The 24,528-nt window shown below is 43.0% G+C and overlaps 1 protein-coding gene across 1 annotated transcript in view; it reads right to left on the bottom strand.

The window, feature by feature from the left end:
* AP1G1 (adaptor related protein complex 1 subunit gamma 1) overlaps positions 1 to 21,632 on the bottom strand; it is a 41,368-nt gene extending 19,736 nt beyond the window's left edge. The window contains exons 1-6 of the mRNA XM_054078407.1: positions 21,329 to 21,632; positions 9,124 to 9,327; positions 5,717 to 5,841; positions 3,043 to 3,184; positions 1,723 to 1,819; positions 613 to 689 (exon numbers count right to left, since the gene is read on the bottom strand). Of these exons, the coding sequence (XP_053934382.1) occupies positions 613 to 689; positions 1,723 to 1,819; positions 3,043 to 3,184; positions 5,717 to 5,841; positions 9,124 to 9,324 (642 nt within the window). The 5' untranslated portion in view covers positions 9,325 to 9,327; positions 21,329 to 21,632. The remainder of the gene's footprint in view (positions 1 to 612; positions 690 to 1,722; positions 1,820 to 3,042; positions 3,185 to 5,716; positions 5,842 to 9,123; positions 9,328 to 21,328) is intronic.
* Positions 21,633 to 24,528: the final 2,896 nt, after the last annotated feature.

Genomic DNA, 24,528 nt, shown 5'->3' with positions numbered 1-24,528 from the left:
AGCAAACATCCCTAAGCAAACGGGGAAGAGTGACTTTGACTCTCAAACTCTTAAGTTAAAATGGAAAATGATGCAATACAGCATGCACCAGAGATGAGTGATCTGTAGAACTAGAACTCCCATTGGTATTTTTGACCCAAGTTTATAAAATCATGTGGCTATGGTTAAGGCATTTGGGTGTTGGTATAAGCCTCAGTTTTTCATCTTTGCCTCTTTAATACATTTGTGATGCCATTGTCACTATGCAATCGGGTACAAAGAGTGGGAAAACTAAGGGAACATGAAACTGTATATTTTAAATCTAACTTTAGCATGAGTTTCCTACTACACAGTCTTAAGACTGATATTCTTTAACTCATCCACTTACTGAAAGGTATTAGAAACACTCAAAATGCCCAAATTTAGTGTTGTGGTTTTTAAAAAAAAAAAAAAGGCAGACAATATCATTAAATTCTTCACTCAAACAATTTTAAAGATTTTAATAGAAAACCTGCACACTGTTTTCACTAACACAACTAAGAGTACACATCAGTAAAAACAAAACACTCACCCTAACCTACCATAAACAAACCCATGAATATTAACTCTGCAATATTACCAGTGCACACTTACCTTTCTAAAGTGTGCAAGCATGTCTGGGCTTCTCTCACACATCTCTGTGAGGAGGACAACTGACGTATGAAGAACACCTACAGGTGAGTAAGGGAGAAGAAAAAAGTGTCTACATTTAACAATTTCCCTGGCTTCAGACATGTAAGAAATTTCATAAGGAAACAACAGTAAATCATTACAAATATGTTCTTCTTTAATCCAATGTATCTACCCCAAAATCTTGCAGCTGTGCCCAAGGGAAAGCGGACAGCGATGTGCTCATGTCTTAGAGCTGCAGCCAGAGGCCAAAGGAAATTGGACTTTGTCTACAGAAACTTGCATATTAAATACATAGTCAGATGGTGACAGGCATGTTTAAGGTCCCTTCCAACCCAACACATTCTATAATTCTATACAAACATCATACTCTAGATGGAAAATATGTGATAATTGCACTGAGGGCGTCGAGGTCTTCATGCTTCACAATTTTCTCTTCCGACTTGGGTACCTCAGCTACTTATGCAACCTGAACTGCACCTTCCTCAAGTCTCAGAACTCAGTCTAGACAAAGACTAGAGTAGAATGCTCACTCAAGTCAGTGTCTGCGCACTGGCAGCCAGCTGCTGTGTGCCCTGTGCCTTAGCAAAACCCAGTCAAAAGTGTAAATCTATTTTATGATGTAGCTCTGATAAAAAACAGCACTGAAGAAAGTCTCTTTCCTGAAAATGATGTAGGTATCTCAGTTCTGGGATTGCCTGCTAAAAACACATCAGAGAATCTTATAGTGCTATGCTAACAGAAGACAAAAAAAACCCAAAACCACTACAAAAATGCACTTTCGAGTCCCTTTAGGCAGTGTACTGGATAAAAATCACACACTTTCCCAATCCACCCACTCTGAAGTGTATCAAAAATGGTGGAAGGCTTCCTTTTGTCACCTATGCCATGTAAAAGTTCTGCTGACTAGCAGTCATATGTATCCCTTCCTTCTGAATGACATTTGTTCTCACTGCATAGAAATGGGAAGAAACAAATCATACAAATACACTTCAGAAGTTCCTTCCAGCCAAAAGACTTAGGTAGCAAGTACACCAGCCCATAAGGAACGACACAGCCTAGCCAAGATATTACCATGGTTCTTCTCATTCAGCAAGTTTTTGGTGGCTGGCAGGAACATCTCCATGAGTTCAGGCACCTTTCTAATGACGTGAACAGCACACAATGCTGCCTGTATAGGAGAAACAGCTATGTTAGTACATACTGTAACAACAACGTTACATGTTTTGAGAACATCACAAACTATCACAACTGTCACGATATACAAAGACCTGAAAAGATTATGGTACATTTTTCCATCTCTACTACAAGCGGTAGTAGCATCACAGAGAAGAGTTCAATAAAATCACCACAAGTGAGAAAGGGGGGGGAAGCATCAAGCTACAAAATAATACTCCACTAGTAAGGCTTTATTTTTACATTATTCACTTCAGAAGTGATGTTAAGGGCAGGGTGGCTTTGCAGTTAATAGGGCTACTTCAGCCTGTCTTCCTGTTGCTAGAGAGGGGATAATGCATTGGAAGCAGATAATGAAATCTGTGCCAAATTTATGGCTCATTTTCTTTCCCTTGAATATCATCTCCCCACAAAGTAACTTCCTCCTGCAGGTGATGGGTCCTATGACAAATAAAAGGACGCTGCAAAAACGTTGCCTACTTTCTCTTGGGTGCAGAAAGCACTGGAGACACTATTCTCTGTGGGTGCTTGAAACCAAGTGCACTAAACACCTCTTCCCAGAATACAGCAATACCTCTTAGCTCTGCTTTCTCTCCAGTCTCTCTCTAAATCCACCATTAGACAAAGCAGTAACAATGCATCCCTTCCTCATTCTTACTGCTCCCCACCCTCCCAAAGATTTAACAATGAGATAAATTTAGAACAAGAGTGATTACGCTTTTCAGATGCTACAGCACACTTGCTATGGAAACGAGACAATTTATAATTGTATTTGTCAGTTTCAAGCCCTTAACCTTTCTATCTCACACACCAATGTCATCAAGAGAAGGGATCAAAAAGGTTCAACTCTCTTCAGATATCATCCTGCACTGTTAACGAGCAAGGTTTCTCTGGACTTCTCCAAGAAGATACAAAATCAAACTGATGACTAGAAGCTTGGGGTTGACATCTGAATGGGCAGGTGTTCACGTTACCATCAATAACCTTAAGGTAGACAGCATCAAACTGAAAACAACTGCCTCACTTGTTGGAGGCTTCTTTAAGAGGCTTACACACATTCCTGCTGTAGACAGATACGGAGTTTTAATTTCTCTGTCTTGCACACTGGGAAAATAGCCAGCGTGATCCAAGCCATATAGTATTCCAGATATTAGCTAGGTATTTTCTCAGTCTTGAGTTTTAATCCATAACAAAGTATTCAAAAGTTTCCTCAAGTACCTTCTTCCTAAGATAGGAGTTGGAAGTTTTGAGGAGCTTTTCCACCTCTCCTGCAAGGTCTCTGCACATTTCTGAGGAGCCCATGCAGCCAAGAGTGCAGAGTGCCAGCCCCTGCACATATTGCGTGCTGTGATTAAGGTCACTGTAAAGGAGAACAAAAAGAAAAGCCAGTCAGCATGCACACAGAGAACCTGAACACACAAGAAAAGCCATCTGTGTCTACAATCATCTAACCAACTGCACACATGGCCTGGAAGAACTCTCCATACTCTCAGCTATTTGGGAGCATGCCTTGAGAACAATGGCAGCTTTGACTGCCTGTATCACAAGGTTTGCAACTACTTCTACACAGAATTCCTAGAATTATAACGATCAAATGCTCGATTAAAACTATCAAGTAGGTATCTAGGGATTGAGCTGAGAAGGGGGAAGACCACAGAGAATTCCATTAGAATTTCTAAAGTAAAGCCAAAAAGTTGTATTTGGAATTTAAGTGCAGAAAAGAACCTAATATCACATCCTGCAGTGACATTGTATGTTGTCCCAGCTCAAATGCATTTTAGGACAGGCTTTAGCTTCTGCATTTGCAAACCAAACACTATACAAAAATCTGTAACAGTGTCCTCTATTCTGAGTAAAAACCACAAACCCCTCCACTCTCACACCTTGAATATAATCCACACAGGAATTCTGCTAGCAATTTGACTATTTACATGCCTATGGAAGCTGCAAAAAGCAGTCAAGAAGTTAAAGCACCAAATAGCAGATACTATTCTTGAGGCCACCTACCAATGTCACACTAAGAACCAGACAATAGTCTCCAAGTGGCAATTCCAACAGCCTTTGAAACTGATTTCTACACTACTTTTCCACCAGATTATTTGGTACTCAGGTCGCCACAGTCTCCAGGATTCAATGCTGAAGAAAGTAAAGACTGTGGTTCCTGGTTTGGGAGGCAAAGGGAAGTGGAGGCTGCACGATGGGAGAGCAGGGGAAATCAGGGGTACATAACCAAAAGCGCACAACGTGCAGAAAAGCAAGACAGTATTCTGGTTGTAATGCCAAGCAGTTATAGCAACATGCAGATGAAGGGACAGAGTGCATGCTTGGGTTAGGGCTTATGTTTCCTTCCTTCAACAAATTTTTGGCAGTTACATATAGCCACGTGTACGGTAAGCATGTGCTTCACAAGGATGATCATGTTTTGTATAAAAAAATCTAGGCCTTGCCATATTATCATGAAAGCAAGCCACAAATTAAATATCTTCATGTCTATATAAAAGCAAACCAAACTGGCAGCTACAGAAGCCAATGGAGAAAGCAATAAACAACCCACTAAGGTGGTGGAAAGCTGTCCACCAGTTTCGCTCAGCTTCAGTCCAAGCCATTTCCAGTCCAAACTCCTTGTACCCTTACCACAAAAATTCATTTTAGCATAAACAATCACAAGAGGTGTTAACCCCATAGTTGAGTTCTAATGGAAGAGCATCTAATGTGACATTCCAAGGAAAAATCTTTAGCCCAATGTCTCTTCTCTCCTGTACACCAGGCCTGGAGTTCACAGATGCTCAAGCCTGCAGTTTTGTCAAGTTCGCTTCCAAGCACTTTGAGGCCACAGCCTAACTGAAGATCAAATACTTTACTTGCTAAGATCTGAGAGGCTTATGTTCAAAAGTAAATAATAATGAAATCAGACACATCACACACAGCCAAGCAGGTATTTGGACAAATCAACTAGAAGTCAGTTGTTCCACTCCTGCTCCTATCCATCTTGAACAGGAGTGTTATTGGAAATGCACCAATCATCATCATCTAAACTGCAATGTAAAACAGTCACAGTTTAATAGCCTTTTGCTGAAACAAAAAAAAGTTTAAAGAAAACCTGAATAATTATTTCCCACTCCCTTTTGCCTGATGATTACAGCAAGATGCCAAGCAGACAGCACATCAAGTTGCTGCCTTGCTTCCAAGGAAAACCATTCATAAGGACCATTAGGCCAACTTTAAAAATAAAGCAGGATACAAAGCCTTGGTCCTTGAAGCTGGATGAGTTCTTCAGAACTCATCAGAACAAGTCAAATAAACAAACACAGAGCAATGTGGCTGCAGCAATGTGTACAACTGAGATATGATGGCCGGTCCAGCCCATAAAGTGATATAAAAACATCCCAATTCAATCATATTTAAGAAAAAATGTGTGGACTTTTATTGATGTTGCATTACTGCTCATCTGGCTCTTTCCTACTGCAAGCTGAAAGGCAATTAGTTTACAGAAATGGAAGACTTCTTCACGACAGTTGGAGGTCTCCTGCACTGGCCAAGCAGCTCACTGTGTTATTTTATCTTCCCCATTTTATTTACCTTAGTATGACCTCCAGAAACATGACCTGCCATTCTGTAACAGTAGTTATATGAAGCGTCGTTTACCACATACACCTTTTCAGCACAAACATAATTTTATATTCTCTTCCCTCTAAGGAAGCCAGACAAGATCATCCAATACAATACTAGAACAGCCTTGTATGGTTAACAGCATACAACAAATTGAAGATCACAGCTTTCTAACACACGAGAGAAAAAAAACGAAGTACTCAAAATATCACTGCCAGGAGTATACTTTCAGATCCTGAAACCTCAGAGCATGTGTTGGTGGAGAGAGAGGTGGTACCCTTACTTCTTGATGCAATTGGTCATAAGAAGATGGACATCCTGTCTCTCATCCAGCAGCAACATGGCACCTAAATACCCAATGCGCTTGTCTGTGAATTTCTGAGAGGCAATGAGCTTGAGGCACTCCAACTGGAAAAAAAAAAAGGAAAAAAAAGAAGAAAAACAAAAGACAGAATTAGCTTAAACTACTACTTAGCTAGAGGAGAAACAGTTTGAGTTTTGGTATTTACTCATTTAGGTCTCTCAGAATGCATTTTTTTAAGTATATTTTATTCCCATTTTGGTGACATGGAAGAGAAAGGAAGGTTAAATAACCTGCCCAAAATACCCAGAACGTCAGCAGAAAAGTCATCATGACCTCCCGCATCTTAAAGTCACTAGACGCTGCTGGCCTTCCATAACCTCAGATACACCAGATATGTGACTTTATGTCAGATCACAATAGGAAAAGGTAACATTTATAGAGACAAAAGATCCATCGTTAAAAACAAAATAGTAAAGATCTGGAAATCTAGACACTGTGTCATGTTCGATGTGCTGGAAACTTCTGAACCAGGTATAAAGGGGTCCGTTTACCTACCAGACAGAGGATCAATGCTCTGTAAGTTAAGTTGGTAAAGCCAGTTTTTGTTTGTTATGATCTGTAACAGACTTGCTGACTAGATAAACCTTAGGTAGAATCTAAGATACTAAAGTCTTTGTGCTGCTCTCTATTTGAACACCTGAAGTTTGACTAAAATCACATGCATTGTAGCCACTACAAGCTTCCCTTCTGCCATGTGGAAACGTCAACTGTGTTCAATGGCATAAAGGAGATCCCTAAGACACCATGCACAGCTGTCACTTACACTCAGTTCATTAAGAATTTCATTGCCAACCCATTTTGATACTGAACACAGTTTCTAACTGAAAAAAAACGAACAAACCCAAAAAAAAGACACGAACCACAGAGATAGCCTGATATTATTAAACACTTAAAGATTTTTCCTCTAGTACATAACTAATGAAGTGCAATCAATCTCTACTTTCCAGGCAGGAAGCAGCAGCAATGGCCTCTCAAAACAGCCAAGACCTATTCTTCACAAACACATTCTCTAAGTCTGTTCTACGAATTAGCCAGGGCAGCGAGTAAGCACGCACGATGGATGTGAGGAAGGGATAGACAATGCTTGCAACAGACCCATTTTAAAGGAAGTCAAGGGGGCCATGCACAGGGAAAAGTACAGGGCATCATGAAAAGTTTTTCATGGCCCCTTCCTACAGGGAAGCTTGAACTGAGCAACAGACACAGGTGGGATGCAAGAAGCACAGACGCATTGGGAGGGTAAAGTTGTAGAGCATACTGATAAGAAAATTAAAATTGAAGTGCAGAGACAGTGAGTGCCACAGCCCAGACACTGCCAAGTTTTCACACTGCATGGTGTCAGAACATACAACTTGGCTCTGCACAAAGTTCTCACACGGGAACCCCCAGCCAGGGCAGGGTGACAAAGCAATAAGAAAAAGCTTGAAAGAAACCAAGTTCAGTTTGCTAGGTTTAAAGGAGCTGAAAACCTAGAAGAAAAAAAATACCTCTGAACATTGTGATCAGTCATCCTCAGGGACAACTGAACTTGCACAAATGGGCAAGATCAACCAGGGATGAGGTACAGAACACTTGATATTGACCTTTTATCTTTCCAGTAATTTCTGTAGGCAAATAATGAACCTCTGAACCAGCTTCCTCCTCCAGGTTTACAAGACAGTTCCTTATACAACTCTACAAAAATGCAATGTTGAATAGATCACATCTAAGCTACAGTGTGAGAGCTAACAAAAGGCAGAAGACAAACAAGTAAGAAAAAGTAGGAGACCAATGACTGCATCAGCTACTATGAGACATTTCTAGCACTTCTGAATTTGAATGATATTATTGAAATTTACTCCGTGAAAGGCTGATGAGTTCTTGTTTCACTTGTATACAAACACGTGCAAACTAGCTTCAGGCACAGTGATACTGAGAAACATGATCAGCTGAAGCTCTTAGTAGGTCTAATTAGCAGAAGAAATCTTGATACCATTATATCCATTTCATTGAAAGGAGCAATTAAAATCTGCTACACTGGTACTGTAACAGATACACTGGTAAAGCCACATAGGATACAGGCATACAACCAGACTACAACTTGCCCAAGTTTTCACTGACATACACACTCTTTCAATTGGATATTTTTTTTTTTGCAAGTGGAAATAATGACAATAATAACAAAGGTATTAGACCATTGCCCCAGGCTGTCTGATAACCCTCTAAACTTGCACAAACAGCCTTTACACGTGCTCAAGAGACAGTTTGCCATTAAGTGCATCTCAGCATGCACTGCCTAAGTGTGGTGCTCATGCTCATATTTCTGTACAAGATATCCTGGGTCAAAATTAAGGATCCCCAACTTGGAAAATACACCAACCACTCACGACTTCTGATATCTTCTCTTTCATCTTGCATCCACTGTCAGCCAAAATCAAGACGCCTGCCTACATCTTTAAGACAGTCTAACACAGCCTGTGGCACTCTCCTGATTTTCACCAAAACATCTCTACTGTGTATTTATCCCGCCACTCTCAAATGTCCTGTCTACAATGCTGGTCTGTCTATGTAAAAAACTCCACTGCTGGAATAACATGTCTTCAACAGGTCCCCAGCTCACGTAAACTAAGAAGGCCCAGGCTAGATTACTGCTAACAGGACACTGACTGACTTCTAAGCAAAACAGACTATGCCCCAAAGACTAAGCAAAGCTCAGCTTGAAGAGTGTCTTGTAGATTAAGAACTCCCTCCCATCTTCCTGTCTCTCTTTCCCACAATTTCCCTGTCTTAAAAATTATGAGTCAAAAATAAGCCAAGAGACGGAAAACTCACACCAGCATTCTCCAGGTCACCTCACTAAGATGGGGATAAGGAATATCAATTTCTCGTTGCTGTGAACAGACCAGCTCTTATCTGCCTATAATAGATTGCTTTAGAAGGAAAAGCGTACAGAACCTCCCTTGAAGCATCTGGTATTTTCCATCAGAGACTGAAGTTCATAGTGCTGTTTTGAACCCATCCAGAAATATCCATGTGTATTGGACCGTGGTTTAAGAACTACGGCTCTACAGAAACACAAGTGGTGAGAAGCGGACAGTCTGGCAAAAGCAGACTCACCTTAAGTTTCATAACTGAATATGTAAGTCTCCAAGCAGGAGATCTCACTAACAAAGCCAAAACTAACTAAAGCAGGTTCAGAACATACATGAAAACAAACCTCAAAACATCCCCAAGAAGAGACACCAGAACTGCAGCTGGGAATCTCCAAAACAATTCAATGTGCCCCAAAACACACAAAGCAGACTGGCATATACACCCAGCACACCAAACACTGAACTCTCACCCACCTGTCCAAAATGTGCAGGGTATCCCAGCATGTGCATATACAGCAGCTTCGCCACATTTCTGCATCGGTATGTGTTATCTTCCTCTCGGAAGGATGACCGGATAGCAGCACATTCCTTTTGGATCATCTCACGCTCCTCTGCCTGGGTCCTTGCTGTCCGGATGGTCCGGATCAACTCCCGCAGTCTGATGGGGGCTGGCATCCTCTGTGGAAAGAAACGGAGCTGTAAATCTTGCACTGTACCTAAAGGCTTCATAACAGTCTCGTACTCTTGCACATTTTTTTCTTTCTTACCCTACAATTATATAAACAGAAGAATTAAGAAAATGCACGCTGTTTCAGTAGCACGGCTAAAAGCAAACTTGAAAACCAGAGGAATTTGTTGCACTTCTACATTTTTCCAGACCATTAGGAACAGGAATTACCTTGCTTTGAGCTAGCTGTCCCGTGACCATAACATGACACCCCACCTAAAGCAGGTAGAAATGGCCTCTGCGAGATATGCTTTCATATTCACACCATCTGTCTCCCTCTAGAAAAGTCAGGCTCCAAAGAGTTGATCCCAAAATCATAACTTAGCACAGAAATCTTTCACAAAAAGCAATATTGTTCAATAACTTGCACAAGATTTCATGCAAGTGTTTCAGATAACCATGCTCCAAAAATCCTGCAAACTTGTGCCATACACAGTTCCCTCTTAGAGGCGTGGAAGTCAGCAGAAAAAGTAGGCAGAAAAGCAATCCTAGCTGCGTGGATTGCTCTTGCATCTAATTTTTCTGTTGACTTTTTTTCAGAGATTCCTCGTTTAAAAATAAATCGGTCAAGATTATACCATCCCTTTATTAAACAGAACAATCCTTTCTAAAACAAGCCTGTTTCATTACTGACTGGTAGCACTGGTATGAAAAGAGTGTGCACGAAAAAGTGCATTCTACATGAATGTCAAATAGTTTCCTTCACTAAATGGAATACTCACAGATCACCTGATCTAGAGAGCAATTCAATCTTCCAAGTATCCCTCAAGAAGAAAGTGGCTCTCAAACAAAACCCAAATTTTAGAATTATGTTCAAAGGTAACTTTTTAGTCCATGCTCAGCAAAGTGGACTTTAGACTCTCTGGGAGGTGAGACTATGCCAGTATCCCTGCAGTCTTTTCATTCACTCTGGACTGCGAATACAACTAAGCCATTCTGATAACAGATAACGTCACACCAACTTGCAAAATGTTGCCACAGCAGTCTGCTAAAGACTTTGTCTGGGTCACCATCCTCTTCAAATGATGTGTCATACATTTTAAGCACTGCCATAGCAGAAAAAAATGTGCATTCAGATGCTGCACTAACTGGTTTGCATGACACCAGAGAAGAGACAGGGTGGGAACCAAACAGTTAGCAGGGGACTTGTTTGCTGCAGAAAAGCAGAGAGGTGCACACACTATAAACGAAGGTGGTCCCATAGCAAGACAGCTGAATGCAGGTCTAGAGGTCTGGATTATAAATCTGCTGAATTCATACATAATGCTAAGTCTCTCCAGCCAAACATCTAAACCCCTCAAATTCCAGTTCCCCATCTTCATACCTAGAAAGTTTGAATTTACAGAGACAAATAAGTAGTAATAGTCAACTTGGGGTTCCGATTGCTACAAAATGCTCAGCTTGTTTTTCATATAGCAGTATTATAAACCCAAAAATCTCTTTCCTGGGTGGCAACAGCCTGCTTAAACTTCCTAATTTTTAAGCCTGGACTCACCTCCTACACACACGCACACATCACATGATTCTAACTGACTTTCATAAGCCACATTCTTGTTGGAAAATTGGGAAGAAGTTAAAAAAAAAAAACACTACTGCAGGAATATTCCTCTGCTACCTATAGGTAATAATGTCATGATCACTAAAATGACCTATGTGCAGGTTCATGCACAAAGAGGTGCTTCCAGACCTTCCATTATGCTGACACTGGCATTCCTGGGTCAGTGCACCACACGGGGCAACCTGTGCATCTGAAAGTCAGCTTGCAACCTTCCTCCCAATAGCAGTCGTCCTCAGACACATCAGTTTGGCTCATGCAGACACAAAGGCAGTAGTCAGACCATACAGCTTTGGGAAACCCAAGATGAAGTAGAAAAGAGGTGGAGTGTTCCCTCCAGCAGGAAACCACACTTGTGCGATGGTTCTGCACTCTCGTGAAGTTGATCCAAAACCTTCATGTTCAGGAGAAGACAGGCAGTGACTATTGCAAGTTAAAACTGTGACTGTTTTATTTCAAAGAAAGAATTATTTGAAAACTTTCCCAAACACTAATACATGGTCTGCAAACAAATTGAAGTTTGGCAGGAACTTGTTTTGGTATCACAAGTCCTTTTGCTCCCACTTTGTATGCGAAGGGTTTGTAAACTGCTGAACACTGATATCCTCAGTCTGCGACATGTGCAATCACACTGCTTTCCTTACCATGGGAGAAAAGCATTCTGCACATATTCCCATCAAGGGCTTCAGCCTGTTATGTTCAGCCCTGGACAAAGGAACTAAAACAACATATGGCCTAAAGAGTTTAGGCAAAGGGAAAATAGCAATGAACAAAGTTACCACATATTGTAAGTGTAGCTATTTAAGAACATTCATTTTGCACCCTTCACCAGTGTTCAGGCAGGACTCCTTACCTCACTGAAAATGCAGGTACAATGAAAACACTGAAGATCTAATACAATTCCACCCTAACTTCATCCAGTCACCAAACAAAATGAATATACCTGTGCCCTTGTATAAATAAGCAATCAGTGAGCCACACTGTAAAGATCACTTCTCCCCGCCTTCACATCACAACCACCAGAAAACAAGCGGAAAACAGCATTTCAGAAAGCAATGAACTAAAGAGTAAGATTCATAATCAGATGATATCCAGAATAAGAGGCTACCTCTCATTTTCATCCAACTCTGTAACACACTGAACAGAAGGGTGTTACACTACAGGGACAGCCCAATCTCAACTGCTTCCTAAGAGCAGCTGTATTTCACACGCTTCCTGCCCGATAAGGACAGAACAATTCCAAACTGCTCTGAGAGAGGACAATATCAAGGGCAAAAGACAAAGCTATGATTTATTTTCCGACATTCAGAACTTCTGTTTTTGTGCTGCAACTCCATACTTGGGTTTGGTTTTGGTTTGTGGGGGTTTTTTAACACATACTAAATTGTTCAGCTTTTTAAAAAAATATATCCTTAAATTCTTACCATAAAAAAAAAAATTCACACCCATCTATTGAAATAGTGTCTCCCTCTCACAAATCACTACACGTGCTTTCCATGGGGCTTGAGGTCCTCTTGTGCACACACACTCCAAGCTTTTCAATGCACTGTAATGCACATGCAATGCATCAGGTTGTCTTCTTTCCCCCTCCACAAGAAAGCGTTCCCTTAATACAAAGGAATTCTCATATCAGGTATTTGATTTCTGCCTTCAGCGACTTTAAGATTCTTTCGCATGCCAATACACTGGAAATCTCATTTTTAAGTTCAGTGTAAGTAGTAGATACTGGATGGGACAAAAATTCAGAAACAACCCAGAACAGATCAACATTTATCTATTATCAACTATTCCAAAGCTTATTATAATTCAAACAGACCTTCACTGTGACACACCCAGGGTAATTCCTGCTGCTTTGCTGTTCAGCATGACTGTTCAAGCGACAATATGCACACAGCCAAATGATTTAAACGACACGGTGAGGGCTCTCCCACTACCAGACTGCACAATCCAGTATCTGCTGCCCTGTGCTGGTGCAGGGCATAAAGGTAAGATGCCAGGCAAGGCATTAAACTGACCTGACCCAACATCCTGTCTCAAGTTTGGAAGCAGCGAGTGCATAGAGGCAGTAACAGAGAAAGCACATCTCCCTGCCATCTTCCTTGGTTCCAAGATCTGCTGCAACGTAAGGGACTTCCCGAACCATAGTGTCTATGTAGCACTTCCTTACAGATCTATGAGCTTCTCTAAACACTTTTTGAATGCATCCAATCTCTTTCCCACTTGTACCCACAGTAATAATTTGCACAGTTTAACTATAAATTCCATGAAAAAGTATCTTTTGCTTTAAACCTGCTGCTTGACCAAGCGGGGATATGGAATTAAATTCTTACACTGTAAGAAAGTAAGTACTCACCACCTATTAACCGATTTTTCATCATTTATGACTTTACAGCCTGTAATTGTACCTATCCCTCAGCCACCTCCCGTTCCAGGCAGTAGAGTCCTACTCTAACCTCTTCCTATAGGCAGCCATGTTTTTATTCTTTGCACTTAAAATTTAAAAATGTTTAAACTCATTTTGCCTGAAAGCTCTGAGATCTCCAGCTCAAGTGACAACTGATTTAGAGCCTTCAACTATGTATTCATCTTCATAGTAATTTCTTTTCAGCACAGGCATAGGCATTATTTTGCATGTATTGACAATAAATTCATTTTACCGCCTTACTGCGTATTTTCTTAGCATCACAAAATCCTCGCGCAGGTTTAGAATGAAGCTGTCACCTCACTATTCACTCTTCTCCGGATTGCTTTATGAACACACTTAATGGCAGTTTCACAGAGCGCCTCTCAATAACCTCTTCCTATTATGAAAGCAGACAAATTTTCTATTACCTTCTGGTTCTTTCTTATTAGCTAGTTATTAATTCACAATAAGATCTCCCTTGAAAACCCACACCACAATGCAATAAAAACCCTTGGTTGGAGGCTTGACAAGATTTCAGAAAAATCCAACAATTTTACAATCCAGACAACCTTTATCCATTTACCAAGAACTTATAAAGAACAATGCAATTCCCAGAGCATGCTGAAAAAAAAATAGCATCACACCAACTACCTCCTACTCCTGCTGTAAGTACAGTGTTGATTAAGATAGTAACATATCAGATTTACAAGCTGAACGATTTTGAGCTCCTTCAGAGATGCTGGTCAATGAACTTCACTTTCTATTGGCAATTTAGTACTAATTTGACCTAGTTGTTTCAGGGGTTCTTCTTGTGATGCCTCAGTTTGAGAGTATCACATCTCAACATAATATTACCAGTAAGTTTTTACATACAAAGCACTGACATAAATAATGTCAAATTTTTTGCTTTCTTTTTCTTGTTTGGACTTGTTTTCTTTGGTTATTAGTCAGACTTCTAGTGCCTGGCTCTGCCAGGTATCATATTCCTCCTCTACTGGGCAACAACAGAGTCCTACCCAGGCACACTGTCGTTAGGTGTCATCAGAACATTTATTTTATGAAAAAAAAAAGCATCTCATCCATGCTGAGATACTGAGAAACTGAACTATGGACACCTATTGAGAAGAAGCGTAAGGACAGGAAAGCAGATCAAGAAGTTTGCTTAGGAATGTAACACAAAAAAGACTTCAAACAAATATGACGCAGATCTTCCTTTCACTGGATTTCTCTGACGCTTTGTCACATCTGAAAGACAGACTTGGCTTCCCCATTACCACAACCAAACTGATTCTCCCAGACCTCATCATCTTAGTTCCCACCTACATGGCACCAAAAATACTGACCGCCCTGGGATTCTGCAGTCATAATAGTTTAAACACCTCTGTTACTCTAGCGTTATCCCAAGCAGCAGCAAGGTGAGACAACTATGGCCAGTTTTGCTACCACTCATAGAACGGCTTCCTTCTGCTCCTACTCCAGGCGTCTGCAGAGCACACGTACCTGAAGGGCCAGGGGTTGCCCACAAAAACATGGATTGCAGCTCTTGTATCACTGACTACGTCAGGTGACAAGCATCGAGATGGTATTGACACAAGGCCTACTGAGTCAACAACTACAAAATCAGGGGAAGCCAAGCCAGCAGGGACTGCTGTGTCAGGTACTACCACTGAATTAAAAACATACAGCTGCCACTCGAACACCTGAATGTAGGAGCTGGGGATGCCTGAGCAGTGACGTCTCATGTCTTGCCTGTCAGTGTCTCCTGGGGCTCTAAGATCAGGACCATAGGCCTCTTGGTCATCAAGCAAAGATCCATAGCATGTAAGGGCCAGGAAAGCCAATCATCCTAACTCCATGTCCACCCAAACAAACCAGGTACCACAAAACTTGATAAAGCCATTCAGAATTTGAGTTTCACATCCACCCTTCAAGTAAATTCCTTTAGCTTTGAGGTCCATATATTTTTATATACTCAGAAAGGCAACCCAGTAAATCACCCACACCATTTCCTGGATGGCTCCTATCCAGGGCCAGGCCATACCTTAACTCCTAAGCCCACACTGCTGTGACTCGAAACAGCACGAGTGCAGGCCACGGGAGAGAAGACCACACCGGCTCCACTTCCCTTGTTCCCTTCTAGAGGAAATGCACATCAGAAGTGCCATGTCGTTCTCTCCCCTAAAACCAGCTCTCAACATAACTTCTGCCTCAATTTTCTAGGATTCTGACAGAATGCAGAACAATAGGAAACAAACATTTTTCCAAATACACGCTGCTAAGCAATCCATGCCTGAAAACTGGACCCAGTAAGCACAAGGACAAGCTGTAACAGCAAGACCAGCACAAGGACTCATGTCCTCTACGGATACAGAGCTGGCACGCTAGGAAGATGCAGCATAATGAAGGGCACAAAGAATGCAAAAGGGCTCAGCAAGCCTTAAAAGATGATTTATTGACAAGTATTTATGATTTTCCTGATCATACGAAGTACGGACAACACACAGCATCACCATAGCATGCCTCAGCCAAGGCAGTCAAACAGTTGCAGCATCAAAATCTTACTGGGGCTTGATACACAGCCATACAGACTCCCCTGGAGGACGGAATTAGGGCTGTACATCAATAAACAGATGAACAATGAGAGTTCAAATAAACAACAAAAAATACTAAAAAGAATTACAAAAGCAAAATATAAGTAGGATTAAACAATTTAGAGCTCAGAAGAATTAAAACAATTAGTGAACATCTATTTCTGGCTATATGATTTGTCTTGAAATGAGAATCTTGACTTCCGCACTATGAACCCTGTGAAAGATTAAGAGAATTCAGCCTCAGGTGACAACTACAAAACTATCAAATAGCAAACTGCCACGAAAAACTAAATTTCACAGACTTGTCTGTATTTCAGAAATCAACTTTATTACACAAGATGACTAACAAAGAGAGGACACCATATCATCTCCTAATAGCAGACCTGAAGCTTAACTTTAGCCAGCCAAATGCTGCTTAGAACTTCCTTCAAAGTAGCACATCTTGTTCTTCAGGATTAGTTAACATTTTTACTGGTACAGGCATGTGGTTTTGTTCTTTGCACATTTACATAAGTGACAAGGCAATTTACTTAAAGTAAAGACCTCTTTCCTCATTCTGTTTACAGTAGAAGTTTCCCTCTGCCATTCCTTTGCTAATTACAAGCTCTGGAAACCAGAGGTGACCCCCTAACACCTGCAAAGAGGCTACTAGTTAATATTTACCATATCTGTAGGACTGAACCCAGAATTCTTGCACCTCATCAAGCCTGTTTCTCCCTTTTCATTGTGAAGGCCTTGCTCGTTAGAGCAACCTACTATCAAGATCAAAGCTTCTGAAAGAGTTAGATACCTAACCCAGATAAATTCCAATGGCAGAGGTGGCAGGTATTCAAGTTCCTTTAAAAAAAAAAGAATTCCAGCTTTTTTTCTAGTCTCTGAACTGCATGAAAGGTGTTCACTCATTGATTCTCCTCCCTCTGCTATTCATGAATTCTTGCCCTGATCCAACTAAAAAAGGCATCCTTTCTTCATGTAACTCATTCCTACTGAACTACACAAAACTTCAGAAAATTAATCAAGAAAGCAAAAGCTAATGTATTAAAACCATTTCAGTTTGATCTAAATTACGCTTCTAAATCACTATTTTCTCCCCTTTTACAGTCATTTACTGGTTAAGCTCATTGTGGTTCAAAGTTAAATATTTTATTCGACACGCCATAATGCCAAAAATATGCAAGTATAGAATCTTACCAAAAGTCTTTCTTGGAATACAATCATATTCAAATATGACTGTTCACCAAACAACCTTTTATATTCACAAAAAGAGCCTAATGTTACCAAAACCCACACGTGAAATGCTGAAATGCTTCAGCCAAGCTATATTGCTCCATCAGGAACTGCAGCGTAAAAATAAAAGGACCTACTGTCCTTAAATACGTCATTGAGTTGAGATCCTTCCCTCTAGAAACTATTCAGAAGTGTTAGCTTATGTTTAAAAAAAAACCCAAAACTAAACCCACTCTTTTGATATATTAATGAAATAAAAATAAAAAGCTGCTTAATTTATTTTTGGGCAAATTAACAAATCAACAGTCATTTTTAAAATTCCATTATCATTTAGCCTTGAATTCAGGAAACATTAAGACACAAACCCCATCAAAGCTCACAGAATTATTCACAGAAGGGCTTTCCTGTTTGGGGAAATTGTCTGAATTTTCAGTTCAAGGAAGATAAACCCAGTTATAGTTTTTCCTGTAAGTAGTATTTCTGAACTTGGTTCATCCTAGGAAGCAACCCAAATTGAAGCAGCACATGTTTTCAGACCCATCTGAAACACACAACTTAAGCTGTTCCACCCCAACAAACGCATAAGTAATCACATTCCTCAAGCGAAAACAGCTTTTGGGAAGTTACATAATTAAAGCCTAACCAAACTCCCAACTGAAACCGGGAGCAGAACTCCCCTGGCTTGCTTCAGTGTAACTGAACCAAGCCTCCTGTACACAAAAGCAGAAGATACGTCTGGACTACACGAGAGGAATAACTGCGAGTTCACTAGAAATACTGATGGCCTCAGCTCCACACTGCTACCAGTAGCTTCACACTCTTATCAGATACTTAAAAAAACACAAACATAAGACATATTGACAGTAAAAAACAGATATATACCCTGCTGATAGAGGTGAAACAGTGAACAAAAGCAGATATATTGGTATAGAGTCTAGTATTACCAATATTTATACAGGAAACAGTAAACACCGAACCAAGGAGCTCCATCATCATCAGGAAGGGCAAAGAAGGGCAAAGACAACACAAAAGAGCTGAGAAAAAGCAACCAATCATACAACATTCCAAGTGGAAAAGCAGTATCTCCCTTGAGAAAAAACTATTTACTACAACAGAGAACCAGAAAGTAACAGCAGAAAATCAAGAAGAAATTAAGGCAGCAGGAGGTTTTAGAATACAGTATGATAACAAAAGGTGTCCTTGTTACACTTTGCGTTACACAAAGATAGTGAGGGTGGGGGCAGGGGGGAGAAGTCAAGCAAGGAAAAAGCGCTCCAAAAGAAGAGCTAAAAAACAGGTTCAGAAGAAGGAAGGGTCTCATTTCCAGTTCATTCAAAAAACAAATGTAGCACCAGAGTATTCCAGAGGCAAGCCACCACGCTGCTCAGAAGCTACAAGGAGATAGGGACAGGATCTTATAACGCTGCTCTTAAAGACCTTCCATTCCACCAGATCCTACAAGCCAGCCACACCGAAGGCAGCCCTGTCTCTCCTCTCTTTGCTGCCTGTGGCTACAGCTCAACAGAATTCAAGGAGACCAGGAAAGCGCTGCTGGCGAGGCTGCCATTCCTGCACAACAGAACCTACACACTGAACCAAACAAGTCCTGCACTGGCTTCAGAAGACACCTGAGCCTTCAAACCACCACAAACACCAGCATCTGCCAAAGAGCAGCATAAATATTTCCATTTCTTTAGAAGCAAATGAATGAAGCACCGGAAGAAGAGTTCGCACATCTACACAGCTGATCAGTGTGATCAGACAGGATCAAAATTCCAGATTTCCTGGCATCTGTTTCCACACCTCCAGCACCCCTGACCTACTTTACCTTTGTATTTCTCACCTGCTTCTAGTTTCCCAACTCTCTAGGTCTGTAAGGTAATCCGGTTATTTTACTTCCTGCTCAACTTCCTGCAGACTGGAAGTTTAAAAAACCCACCCCTTCCCCCTTTCTTCACCTTGGTTAACGCCAGATGAAAGGCAAGATGCCACATTTTCACATCATTAACACAATCTTTACAATACACCAGGTACATTCAGCTACGTCCTAGAACGTTCTCCTCTTAAGATTTTTACCTAGAGCAGCTCTGCCAAACAGCAGCGAAAGGTTAACACTGCTGCCTGTGGGATCAGCAGATTCACTTCTACTCAGGTTACTGTAACTCAGTTTTTCGAGTTACAGCCTCATCACCTATTCCCTTGTTAACTCCAAGTCTCACCCAAAGAAGTAACGCTGCTACCAAGGCAGCCCAGACCCTTTCCCCTCAGACAGCAATCAAGTATCATCCAGAGCAAATTAACACCACTTTCAGTCACCAGAGTTTGCCCCGTTATTAAAAAATGCAAAGAAATCGAACAGCCCATCTCCTGAAGTACACACGCTGCCAACTCCGAAACAGGAACAAGCATTTACACCAAAGAGGCACCAGAAGCAATACTGAATGAGCACTGTTAAATTTAGAAGCAGTTTGGATTCTTAAGAGCCCTTACACCTAAAAGGTGGCTTTCGACAACTGAACTGTGCTCACCAACTTCAGTTCCCTGCTGCTCTTCACAACCTTCTCACCTATTCCCTCAAATTTACTCATCCCATTTCAGGTTTACAGTGATACCAATGCAAATCTCTGTATGCCGAGGAGCTAACCGGAATCACACTTTGTATCCCTTACTCTCTCACCAGGACACTGTGACAAAGGTATTGCAGGAACCCTCCACTCTTATCACATTCCCTTTAGGATAAAATCAGATCAGCAGCCACAAGAACAACAAAAAAAACCCTCACCCAAAACAAACAATATTTCTCTTCCTTTTTGGAAAAGAATGTTTTTTTACCAAAAAAGCAGGAAGTTATCTTACACACAGGAGACAGAACACAGAATCCCTTCACAAAGCAACTACCCCAGACTTACTTTCCCCTTCCCATCCCACAGGAATGTAAATACCCTCCCCTCCTCCTCCCGCCATGGAAGGATGAAGGGGTTCACACTTGAACTCCTCAGAAAAAAAAAAAAAACCACAAAATTTCTTCTCCTGGTTGAGCTCTCAGGTGCCCAGTGAAGTTTTCCTGTGCCAAACACCAGAGTGCACATGAGCAGGCAGAAGAGAGAATTTGGCAATAGAACGGGTTGTGCAAATAAACAAAGAAAAAAGTAAAAAGTGCAGTTTAGAGAAGGGAGGCAGAGGGAACAGGCACAGAACCCAGCTGTGCATTGTCACACAGAAGCAGAACAGGAAAAAGAGAAAAGGAAAACACCACACAAATCTCTGCCATTATAAATACAATATGTCAGGGGCACCACGCAGGGGAAAACACATAGAAGTTTTACTTTGTTTAAGCCACTATGGGCCAAACCAAACTTCTGGTCATGTAAGTGAAATGTTGCCCTTCCTGAGCTGTTCCACGGGGCTTTTGTATAGTTCCATTAACAATTCAGGCAAAAGAAACTAAAATACATCGCATTAAGCATTTTTAAGCATTGCCTACAATGTAATAAACCACACAACGGTTCTATCTGTTCTAGTGGGAGATGTCCCTGCCCATAGCAGAGGGGTTGGAACTGCATGATCTTTAAGGTTCCTTCCAACACAAGCCATTCTGACTCTATGATTCTATCTGCAAACTTTGAAAGCAATGCTTACTATAAAAAAACTCAACAACTTATAGTTTGTCTTGAGGGGAGAAGGGGGGGGAAGGGGGGTAGAAGGGGGGGGAGAACTTGGCCGACAGTGCAGAAAGGACTTGTCTTTACAGAGCGAGCCTCAAACAGCCGCCTCCCGCTAACACAAATCCATACCTACAGTTTATTGAAAAAGCCTTCGCCCAGAAACCGTGGGTTTTCGCTTCCCCCGAAGCCCACGCCGCCGTCAGGCGAGAGGCAGACGCCGCCAGCCCCGCTGTGCGCGGCACAAGCGGCCAAACGCGCAGAAAGAGCGGGCACAAACGCCCAGAGCCGCCAGCACGGCGGGGCTTCCCGCTCCCAGACCAGGGTGTCCCGTCCCGCTCCGGGCCCGGGGGGCGGCAGGGCAGCCCGGGAGCGCGGGGCCGGGGCCGAAATCGGCGGCGCGGGGCGACAGAGAGGCCCGGGGGCAGGCGGGGCCCGGCTCAGGGCCCCGGCAGCGCAGGAAAGGGAGGGCAGCGGAAGGCAACGGGCGAGCAGCGGCGCGGCCGCACTCACCGGGCCGGTCCCTGCAGCGGAGGCGGCGGCGGCCGGGGCCGGGCATCCAAAATGGCGGCGGCGCGGCCGCAGCACCGATACCGCAGGCGGAGGGATCCGCGCCGCCCGCGTGCGCCCCTCGGCTTCCCGGCCTCCACCGACCTTGGGAGGAGGGGGGCAGAGCCGCGGTGGCCTCCGCGGGGGAGCGGCGGGGGTGGCTGTCGGGGAAACGGCTACGGCGGGGAGGGAAAAGCCGCTCGCACTACTTTGCCTGGCGGAAGTAGCAGCGATACCGGTGTTGGGAGGCGCGGTGCGTCTGCACCGTGGCAGTCAGTGATGACGTCACGAGAGGGGCGGGGCCAGAGGTTAGCGCTGCCCCGCGGAGGCGCCGGGCGGGGCGCGATGCCCGCAACGAAGGTTCCGCGGCGCGGGGAGCCCAGGCTGCAGCGGGGAGGGAAGCAGAGCGGCTGCGGGGCGGGCGGACAGACAGACAGACAGACAGACAGACAGACACTGCTACCCGGGTGCAAGGACAGGCAGACACTGCTGCACAGATGTACAGACAGAGAGACACTGCTCTGACAGACAGACACTGCTGCCCTGGTGTATGGACAGACAGACAGACTGACACTGCTGCACAGATGTACAGACAGACAGACAGTGCTGCTCTGGCGTACGGACAGACAGACACTGCTCTGACAGACAGACACTGCTGCTCTGGCGTATGGACAGACAGACATTAACCACTGCCTGCATATGTGGACAGACAGACACTGCTGCATGGATGTACGGATGGACAGACAGTGCTGCCCAGGTGTGCAGACAGACAGACACTGCTGCCCTGTTGTATGGACAGGCAGACACTGCTGTCCGGGTATGTGGACAGACAGACAGATGGTGTTCCCCAGGCAGACAAATGCCACTGCCCGGGTGTGCAGAAGGACAGATATTGCTGTGCAGGTGTACAGACAGACAGACACTGCTGTCTGGGTATACAGGCAGACACACAGACACTGCTGCCCTGCTTTATGGACAGACAGGCAGTGCTTGAACAGATACTGCTGTCTGGGTGTACGGACAGGCACTGCTGCTGGGGTATGTGGACAGACAGACACGCTCTGCTGCCTGGGAGTACGGACAGACAGACACTATTGTCTGGCTGTATGACAGCACTGGGGGAGTGGACGCACTGTATAGGACTTTTCAATTGTCAAAGCTCTCCAAATCTTCGCTGCAGAGAGAAAAAAAGAAAAAGGGGTCTCCCCAGCGACTGTGGATCTGGATGGTGATAATCATAGAATAAGAGAATAGTTTGGGTTGGAAGGGACCTTAAAGATCATCCCGTTCCAACCCCCCTGCCATGGACAGGGACACATCCCACTGACTCAGGCTGCCCAAGGCCCATCCAACCTGGCCTGGAACACCTCCAGGGACGGGGCAGCCACAACCTCCCTGGGCAACCTGGGCCAGGGCCTCCCCACTCTCACCATGAAGAAATTCTTCCTCATGTCCAGTCTAAATCTGTCCCTCTTCAGTTTATACCCATTGCCCCTCATCCTATCACTAAAAGCCTTTGTAAACAGTCCCTCCCCAGCTTTCTTGTAACCCCTTCAGGTACTGGAATAACGGACAATTTGTGGTGTATCTTTCTTTTTTACTAAACTTATTCTCTTGTAGCAATGTATGAAACATCCTTGTAGCCAATGGAACAGGCTCAGATGGATTCCTTCGTAAAGAACACTTTATTCACACTCATGTATGAACGCGTGTCCCACCAAGTAGGCACACATGGCTCTACACTTAGCACACTTTTATTTCTAACCCCCGTGATTGGATTGTCCCTCCCTTATTTCCCCATTGACTCCGTGCTTTAAGGTTTACAACCTATCTGATGCTTCTTATTAGCCTATCAAATCTGCCACCACCATTCCCATCTCCCACCATTATCTCCCCAGTCGCCTCCTCCCTTTACGTAGACACTTCCTCCCCTGCTTTTGGGTTTCCTAAAACTTCTTATAGTTCCACCCTCAGGCCTGACCCTTTAACTGCAATATCGGTTTGCGCCGGTGTGTTTTAATCTTTGACCACAGACCTAATTGAGGTGAGGCTCAATGCTTTGGGTGTCTTTGCCCCTGATACAAGAGGTAGTTCCTAGCACAAAATGTGGAATATTTTTTATTTAAGCTAAAGTTTCATCTAAGTAATTGTAATTTTTTGTAATTTTTTTTTAACTTAGAACATCCCTCTGATAGCACGTTTTCTTTGTCTTACATGGAGTGGAACAGGGTTGTTTAGCCTGGAGGAGGCTGAGTGGAGACTTTAGCACTGCTTAAAACTACGTGAAAGGAGAGTGTAGAGAGGAGGTTACTGGCCTTTTCTCCCAAGTGACAGAGGACAGGACAAGGGGGAATGGCCTCAAGCAGCACCAGGGGAGGGTCAGACTGGACATTATGAAAAAATCTTTCATCAGGCACTGGAACGGCTGCCCAGGGAGGCGGTGGAGTCACCATCCCTGGAGGGATTTAAAAGATGAGTAGATGAGGTACTTGAGGATATGGTTTAATGGCAGATAGGTATGGTTGGACTCGATCTCAGATGTCTTTTCCAACCTGGTGATTCTATGATTCAGACAGTGGTTTTCCAGGCAATGTTCATTATTTGAAGATGATGCCTTGCATGAAGTATGATCTATGCTGTCTCTTCCCTAATCACCTTTTTGGAGCCTCTCCCTATCTCAAATAGAAGGTCAGGCAGAGCTGCTGCCAGCTTCAAATTACGAAGAGTTATGACTGCTATGAAGTTCATAGTAACACTCAAATTAAACCTTGGAAAGTAATCGAATACGTGTAAGAGTTCTGGGAAAAATTATACATATTTTTATAAGTGGGAAACATATTCTGTCCCCAGCTCTTGTCTCACTGCACGGTTGATGGAGCTCATTCTTTCATGTCGCCCAGGCCTGATAAAGGGTTCTTGCTTTCTAAAACTCCAAAAGGAGCCAGAAGTTTATTTGCCGGCGTTTTCGGTGTCACCGCTGCTCCTTATCGGGCAAAACCCAGTGCCTATACGGCAAAACCACCATTTCTTTTCCTAATGGCAGCGACCAGACGCGTTGCCTTTAAGGCTGTGATTGTTGTTGGTCACCACTGATCATTTATTACTTTTATTGCTGTAAGAAGCTGATTAAAATTCGATTTCCTGGAGCGCTTTCAGGCCCACCG

Source organism: Cuculus canorus, chromosome 13 (genome assembly GCF_017976375.1).
Source record: "Cuculus canorus isolate bCucCan1 chromosome 13, bCucCan1.pri, whole genome shotgun sequence".
NCBI classification, from domain to species: Eukaryota; Metazoa; Chordata; class Aves; order Cuculiformes; family Cuculidae; genus Cuculus; species Cuculus canorus.
Note: the sequence above shows the minus strand (reverse complement) of the source record. Positions and strands in the feature narration are given on the sequence as shown.